The sequence below is a fragment of the Oxyura jamaicensis genome, chromosome 2, assembly GCF_011077185.1.
Source record: "Oxyura jamaicensis isolate SHBP4307 breed ruddy duck chromosome 2, BPBGC_Ojam_1.0, whole genome shotgun sequence".
NCBI classification, from domain to species: domain Eukaryota; kingdom Metazoa; phylum Chordata; class Aves; order Anseriformes; family Anatidae; genus Oxyura; species Oxyura jamaicensis.
The window spans coordinates 125,539,088-125,547,480 of record NC_048894.1 but is presented as its reverse complement, the minus strand read 5'-3'; the positions used below and the strand labels follow the sequence as shown (position 1 = coordinate 125,547,480).

General features: G+C 40.9%; 1 protein-coding gene across 1 annotated transcript; it reads left to right on the top strand.

Moving 5' to 3' along the window:
• The first annotated feature begins 1,005 nt into the window (after positions 1 to 1,005).
• Positions 1,006 to 7,600, top strand: RPL7 (ribosomal protein L7). Its single transcript, XM_035318938.1, has 7 exons — positions 1,006 to 1,019; positions 1,661 to 1,763; positions 2,358 to 2,524; positions 3,145 to 3,282; positions 3,616 to 3,725; positions 4,741 to 4,951; positions 7,532 to 7,600. The coding sequence occupies exons 1-6, from the start codon at positions 1,006 to 1,008 to the stop codon at positions 4,947 to 4,949; spliced, it is 741 nt and encodes a 246-aa protein (XP_035174829.1). The 3' UTR covers positions 4,950 to 4,951; positions 7,532 to 7,600.
• Positions 7,601 to 8,393: the final 793 nt, after the last annotated feature.

The following is an 8,393-nucleotide window of genomic DNA, read 5'->3' as shown; positions in this document are numbered from 1 at the left end:
ACAGATCCTGCGTGCCCGCGTTTTGATCCGTTTTTCTTCCCGCTGGGGGAAAGTGAAATCTCTTAAGTTAAATAAAAAGAAAAAAAAAGTGCAAAAATCTCTTCGGTACTTAAGGGGGACTTCGGAAAAAGGGTGAAGGGCGACTCTTTGCTCGACCAGATAACGACAGGACAAGGGGGAACGGCTTTAAACTAGAAGAGGGGATGTTTAAATGGCAGGATAGGATGAAATTCTTCACTCCGAGGGCGGTGAGGCCCTGGCACGGGCTGCGCAGAGAAGCCGTGGATGCCCCATCCCGGAGGTGTTCAGGGACAGGCGGGATGGGGCTTTGGGCAGCCTGGGCTGGTGGGAGGTGTCCCTGCCCATGGCGGGGGGGTGGAACAAGCTTATCCTTAAGGGCCCCTTCCAACGCAAACCATTCTACGAATATACAATGCCTTCTATTCCAGACAATTTAAGCTTTTCATCGTATATTTGCAAGCTGATAGATTCTAATCACCCCATTCATTAGTTTTACCGAGACCGAGCAATACAAGCTGCTGTATTTGAGTAAAACAGCGCTATTTTATGAGCATCAACATTGATGCAGCTGCTACCTAGCACCGGTGTGCAGGCAACACGTAACCCCAACCAATGCCGACCACCCTCAGCCTGGCCGCCTGCTCTCTTTCCACACCGAACAAGTTTGTTACTCCAAGGTCTGCCGCTTTCTCTCCCTCTCCTGCGTACGCACGTCAGGACTAGCTCCTCCACGGGCGACTTTAACAACGTACGGCGGCACAGGAGATACAGTAAGAAGCACTTTGCTAAATGGGAAACAAAAAGACGTGCCCTGCCGAGCCACTCAGGCACTCCGCGGCCACCCCGCCCTCCGCGCCGCGATCAGGCAGCGCCGCGGCCACCCAAAGCCTGGGTCCTTCCAGCGCATAAAGCCCTGCCGCGCAGGCGGGCGGCTTTAGGCGGCCCCGCGCATGCGCTCCTCCTCTCTCTCTTCCGGCGCTGAAGATGGCGGACAAGGAGTAAGTACCGCGGCGCCTCCCCGCCATCCGTTGCCATCCGCCGTCATCTGCGGCCGCGGCGTCCTTTGGGCCCATGGGAGGACGCTGCCTGGCCGCGGGGCCTCTGCCGGCACCTCGCGGGAGGACGGGGAGCGGTGGGGATGTGGCCGCAGCCCGTTCCGTCCGTTCCGCAGGCGGTGGTGGCTGCCGTGGCGGCCTGCTGTGGGGTGGGGGGGGGGGGGGGGGGGGGGGGAGGGAGTCGTTACTGCTTTATAAACGTTGGTGTTGTGAGTTCCGAAATGTGTAATAGCTTTAAACTTAGAGTAAGTTGAAAAGCTACGTAATAAAACTCGTAATTACAGCCGTACTTTTTATTTATTTATTTTTTATCTTAAAGCACTTGTTGGAGTGTTAGTTAGCTGTAATCGGCGTTCAGAGAACACTTAGGAATGTCAGGCTTCCTTGTTCTAATTCAAAAGGTGATCTTTTCAGGCTGTACTGCAGCTCGGTAATAGTGGGACCAGGTTAGATAACGAACTGCATGGAGACAGCGGGGCCTGCATGTACGTCCTCCTGCCCGTTTGCATCGGCGTTTGTAATGTGCTGCTTTTTGCTCCTTTGAAGGAATTTGACTTTTAAGAGTGCTTTTCCTTGTCATTTAGAGTAAAGAAGGTGCCTTCTGTACCGGAAAGCCTCCTGAAGAGGCGACAGGCTTATGCAGCTGCAAAAGCCAAACGTCTGAAGAGGCTGTTGGCTCAAAAAAAGGTGAATATGTCGTGATTGCTTGCTTGAATTGCTGTTGTCTGGGCAGGTCAGCAGAATGCTAATACTGCTGATATTAAAGTAACGAATAACTTGATGGTATTTAGCTTTAGCACTTTAATATACAGGTCTGAAATACAAAAAAAAAAATCAAGATAGTGCTTGATAAACCAGATCTGGGCAGAGCAGTGGCAAAGTGTGTGATTCCTTGTAAGACTCAGGGTAGTCCTTAACAGTCTTAGAATCACAGAACATCCCGAAATGGAAGGGACCAATAAAAGCCCTCAAGTCCAACTCCTGGCTCTTCACAGAACCACCCAAAAATCAAGCTCTGTTTCAGAGCATTGTTCAAGTTCTTGAACTCAAAAAGGTCTCTGTAAAGGTAAGTATGGTATGTGATAATATTTATAAATAATGTTCAAATAAAACAATATTACGATGTGACAGAATTGATAGTTATTTTAAAGTTCATGTTGCAGATGTTCCTGTAATCTGTGGCAACTGTGGGGAGTTTGAGAATAGGCTGTGTTATTTGATTCTGTTTTTCGTGTATTAAAAGGCGTTATATAATCTTAAGTGATGTTTGATTAATTGCAGTTTCGTAAGGCACAAAGAAAGGTCATCTATGAAAGAGCCAAAGCTTACCACAAGGAGTACAGGCACATGTATAGGCAGGAGATCCGTATGGCCAGGATGGCCCGAAAAGCTGGCAATTACTACGTTCCAGCTGAACCGAAGCTTGCCTTTGTGATCAGGATAAGAGGGTAAGAATTAATACAGATGTAAAAGAGCATGCCTTTATTTCCAAAAGCACTGGAAATGCCCTTTTTTGTCACTTGTATGGTTTGAGGGCTTAAAGTTTCATAAAGAAGTCTAAGCCTTCAGCTGATTACTTGGAAAGTTATTGGCAGTAATATTTTGGATGTACTAGAGGCTTAAGTGTAAAATCCTTAATTCTGGGCATGTCTGCTGCCTTTAGCAATCTTTGGTTCTTTTTTTTAAAGACAAGACTGCAAATATATGCAGGCTCTTCTGTTTCGCTTAACTTTGAAGTTATAGGCAGCTCTTCCCTACCGAATGTTGTCAGAAGTGCTTGTTAACTGTGCTTTAGTGAAAGTGTTAGAGAAAACTATGTGCAGGAGAGCACAAAGGTATTTAGTACTAAATTGTATGTTTTTTGTTTCAGTGTGCTTTATGGTGTTAGATCTGCCTTAATACTGAAGTACATAGAGATAATAAATAATTTTGATCTTCTCTGTGGAATTGGCAAAATACCTTTAAGATGGGACAATACTATTCTTTGTTTTCTTTTTAGCTGTTATTGCTTTGGTGATACCTCTCTTCTGGGGTGCAGATAATTGAGTCTCTTTTCTGTGTTGCCTAGTATCAATGGTGTGAGCCCCAAGGTTCGTAAGGTGTTGCAGCTTCTTCGCCTGCGTCAGATTTTTAATGGCACATTCGTCAAGCTCAACAAAGCTTCTATCAACATGCTGCGGATTGTTGAACCCTATATCGCGTGGGGGTGAGTGAAATCGTCAATTTTATCAAGTTAGGATACAAATGTTGAGTGTCTTTTTCATTTTGCTACACCAGATGCGCAGGTTTTCCTGTGTTCAAAGTGTTCTTAGTTCTAAGCAGGGTAAGCACAAGGACACACAAACATGGCTAAGGCAGTGCTTGCTATGTATGGTTACGTTAGGCTTCTGGGAGCTCAGTATGAGTAAAGTTTGCCTGTGTTGCTTTTTATTTAGGTTTGGGACATGGTGGAATAATCTTAAATTATTTGTTAGTAAAATTTCATTTGGAGTGCAGTTTGTGAAGTTTAAGGATCCTAACTTTTACTTGATTGCTTCAGTTACCCAAACCTGAAGTCTGTGCATGAGTTGATCTACAAGCGTGGTTATGGCAAGATCAACAAGAAGCGCATTGCTCTGACTGATAATTCCCTGATTCGGAAATGCCTTGGTAAGTAGAACTACGCTTAAAAAACAAACCCAACCTGTTGCATTTGTGTGATTAGTGCTAAGCTGTACAACTGTCCTTACCTCTCTCCAGAGAATAGTAGTGATTAGTTAAATCTATCTCTTAGTGCAAAGCACACTGGAAGTAACTGTCATTTTAAAATTATTAAAACTCAAATGTTAAGAATCAAATTTTAGATTTTACATTTACAAATGTTTACTGTAAACTCAAACTTTAATAGGACAGTAGTTTCAGTAAGGAGAAGGTGCTGCAGCAGGATAGAAGCATATCATATGTGGCTGTGAAGTTTCAAATTTAATGTTGGACTTTGCTTGTATTGTAGACCTTCATACTCTCTAAACAGCCTTTTTTTAACTTGCTCTGAGAAAATATAGCTAGTAAAAGCCATTAATGTACTTTATAAAAGCAAAACACAGGGGTCATTTGTCAGGAAACAGACTGATCTAGGAGGCTCCTCTTTCTCCAGTCATGCTTGGAATAGAAGCGAACAGATCTTTGTTTAAATCTCAGAGTAGACTCATGTTTTTTTTCAGATTGCAGAGGTACAAGTATTATGCTATAAGGATGTACCTTTTCTAGCATCTTATTTTACAAACAGTTCACTTGTAACATGTCAATGAAGAGTCTGGAAAGGCATTAAAACATGGTACTACATTACTGAACAGCATAAATAGTTGATTGAATTTCCCTGAGCTACATGTAGCTAGTGTTTAAGTATGTTTAACCTGCTGTGTTCTCTGAAGAAAAGGTCTATTTTCCTGAGGCCCACTAGATGGTGGTTTTCTTGTTCCCCTTGCTGCCTCAAATACAAACTATCAAATACTGTCGAGTTAGCTGCAGTCAATGAATTTTAATTGGAAAAGTCAGTTATGAGATGTCTTGATAAAGTGGATGTTTTCTGACTTGCTGAAGTTTAGCAAGCTAAATAGGTATAACATTGTTAGCTTGTCATTGATACTGACTGTGTAGCTCTTCTGAAAACAACTCTGAATTTTAGGAAAACTTGGTATCATCTGCATGGAAGATGTGATCCATGAGATTTACACTGTTGGCAAGAACTTCAAAGTTGTGAACAACTTCCTTTGGCCCTTCAAGTTATCCTCTCCTCGGGGTGGAATGAAGAAGAAGACGATCCACTTTGTGGAGGGTGGAGATGCTGGTAACAGAGAAGATCAGATAAACAGACTCATAAGGAGAATGAACTAATGGTAAGATCTTACTTTCCAGTTAATAGCACCCCCTCTTCTATCTCTGATACATAAGCTGAAGCTGTTAGTGGTTGATGATTCATGTTTAGTATATGTTCACTTATGCTTGAGTGGTACCTACAGTAGCCTAAATATTGGTGAAGGAGTTAAATCTTGTTATTACTGATGCTTTCGTGACCTGTAAGCATTCCTGGTCATTTATTTTTCCATTTACCAATAACTTGGTATTGGTAACATTAAAAAACATTAATCAGTATTAAAACATTATTTGGGTTTTATGATGGTAAGCCTTGAGATTTTTGGCTATAATTTTCAGTTACTCATGAACTCTTCGTATAATGGAAGTCTTTTTGATTATAAGTACAATATTTCTTCAGATTGTCTGATTTCTAGAAAAAAAAAGTTAGGGATAAACTAAATTCTCAACTTAGGGCATTTTAATGGTCTACAGTTTCAGCTTTTTCCATCTTCATTCAGCAGAATTCAGTTGAAGCTTTTATGTTAAATAAGATTGTCCATTTGACTAAACTATCCTTTATAAATGGGAAAGTGAAGTTGATGCTTGACCTAAAGTAGTTTGAGAGTGACAACTGAGTCCTGAAGTTAGTATCTGCTTCAAACCATGTAATGTCTTCTATTGTCACTGCTGCTGTTCCTGTTACAAGAATCCTGTGCCAGTCAATGACAAAACTAAAACTTTTCTTTTAAACCTCAGAGTTCTCAGACTTCCCATTGTTTTTTCCAACATTCTCACACTAAACTAGCTTCAGTGTTGCCCATGTCAATTTTCCATCAAGCATAAATGTCTTCGCGGTATGACAAATATGCTGGAATTTAAGGAAGTTTTGTTTTAGGATGCTTGGAAAAAACTGTGGGCAAAAAGAAGTTGTCTCAAACTGATTCCTCCAAAGGCAAGAAGCTTTTCTGCAGAAATCAGCCATGTTCAGTTTACTTAAGAATTAATAACTTCCACAGGGTTCAGTTAGTGAAACGGCAGGTAGTGATGAGACTTTAGAGCTTAAAATAAGAACAGAAGCTGTTTGGATGAATGTTCTCAGAAACTTACTTTTTTGTAGGGAAGAAAGCCTCTGCTTTTTCTCAAGCCTTTTCTTAGTGGTTTTGTTGAGCTCAGTCATGTCTGTTTCCTGTCCAAAGAGCTGAAGACCACCTATGAAATAACCTTCCATTTGACTGTCTGAGCTGTTTTGTTGCAGCAGATACATGTGCAGGTTCTGTTCTCACTACCCTGAGCTTCTTGCCTATTCCTTTCTGTTTCTGTGCGTGAAGCAGTGGAGTTAGAGCACTGGTTGCATGGCACCTTGAAACTTGGTGCTTGAGGAAAATAGTTGCTTACTGGCAACACTGTTCCCATAAAGCTATTTAACTCCACTGTGGGAAGAAGTGGGTAATTTTGAGAAGCAAAGTTGCCTGAATGTTTGCCTGGGCTGATGCTATATTACTTATGCTAGCATTTTGTATAAATGTTGCTGCTGGTGGCACAAACTGCAACACATTCAGCACTGGCAGATGCTTCCCTGAAGTTAATTCAAGAGTCTTGATAAGAAAGACTGAGCACAGCTACTTTAACTTCATGTTCCTATGTGGTTCTTGAGCACCAGATGAAAGCTACTGTATTTAATTGAAACCTGGCAACTTTTCTGACAGCATAGATCCTTTTCCCACCATCTTCATTGATTAGACTCTGAAGTATTCTGGTGGTCTTGAGTTTTTGTGAGCCTTGCTGTAGGAGGTCAATTTCTAGTTCACAATTACAGTGGCTATAAACTCCTGTGAAAAGTAGTATATTGGCAGGAAAGTTAGGAATACTCACGGCTGTTTGTATCTTTCATTGCGCTTCTAGCTCAGAATGTCGTGTAAGTAGCAGATAGCAGGGCCTAACTACATCTATTGATCTTTATTTTTAAGAAGTGAGCTTGTAGTTCCTTGTTTCTGGCTTATGAGCGCTTGTTCAGCTTGGACTGCAAACAAGCATACTTCTGGTGTAAAGCTAGGATACTGATTGTTCTTGTCTCCTGCGCTTCCACTTTTGTTATTCTCCTGCTGTTCAGAATTGAGTGTGCTTAAAACATAAAGAACCTGTATGTAGAGAATAGAAGAATGTTACAGCTTCTGCTGAAGGAATGAAAACTAGAGCAGTAGGCTCAGATGAGGTGTTGGCAGTGTTCTAAGCACTGTCTTTCTGAGGGGCCATACATCTGAAGGCAAGTTTGTTCTTTTTGGTATATAGATGGTTTTGTGCTATTTGTCTTTTTGTTAGCAACAATTTGAAATAACAAGTTCTTTCCTGTTAAGCTTTCCAACAAATATGAAAGTAGGTAACAATAATTAACAGAATTGTTTTATTCTGTTAGTTCTGGCACTGGAGATCAGTCCTTTGAGTAAAGAATTGTCAGTATATAAGTTATTGTGTGCAAGACCAGTGAAGTTCAAATATGGTGAAATAGTCAATATTTTCAGCCCACACTATAAACTGCAGAAGTGTATGAACTCTTTGGGTGGCCAAAGTAGTTTCAGATCTTCATGTGTCTAATGATGTATATTTTTTTTTTTTCCTTTCAGATTCAGATGCCCAGCTGCAGTCTTTCAAAATCTGGTCTGTTAATAAAATCATCTTGCACAAAACAGTCTCATCTCAGTAGTTCTTCTTGTGATCCTTTCTCACTGTGGCTTTAGTTGTGAAGTTAACTTTGGGCCAACATCTTTCAAACTCTAAATGCCTTTGAATTCACATTATACAGGTAATACTGTTTCAGCTTCATTTGGAAGGTGAAGATCCCAGGCAGGCAAGGGATTAGTTTTTGAGTGGCAGCAAGTATTTAATATTTTAAAAGTAGAGTGAATCACAAACTCGGCTATCTGAGCTGTATGCTGGGAGGGGTCGGGGGGGGGGGGGTCAGGATTCATAGTGCGCTAGAAACCTATGTGAGACTATTTTATGTAAAGAAGAGTCAAATTTACATCAGTTCTTAAGATTTTAAGATCCTGATTTTACCATCATAGTAATTCCTTCAAGCTGTGAACAACTTCAGATTTTTTTTTTAACCAAAAGTCAAAGGCTAGGTTTTTAATAACTGGAAATAAAGGTAGCGGCTTTGTTGAAAATCACTGAGTGCTTTCATTTCTTACTTTAAAGATGTTGGTAAAACAAGGGAGTGTCAATTAGGTAAGGGTGTAAGTTTAGTGAATATGCTTGAGTAACTATGTTAGGAAACCTGAAGATGGGTGACAGTCCCCTGTTGTGATGGTAAAGCTCTAAAATCTTAACACAGCTTGTGACTAAATGTAAAAAAAAAAAAAAAAAAGACACCTGTGCCCATTTAAGCTAATCAGTATACTAAATCAGAAGAAATTAGCAGTTCTTTACAGATGTTCAGTGCAAGCAATTAAATGTTATCGATGAATGAATTTATAAGTGAGTTTA

What these genes read in the sequence shown, in the direction of transcription:
- RPL7 (XM_035318938.1), top strand. An exon ending in TTTGTGATCAGGATAAGAGG is followed by an intron (nt 2,525 to 3,144) that starts GTAAGAATTAAT and finishes TGTGTTGCCTAG; the next exon opens with TATCAATGGTGTGAGCCCCA. An exon ending in GAACCCTATATCGCGTGGGG is followed by an intron (nt 3,283 to 3,615) that starts GTGAGTGAAATC and finishes TGATTGCTTCAG; the next exon opens with TTACCCAAACCTGAAGTCTG.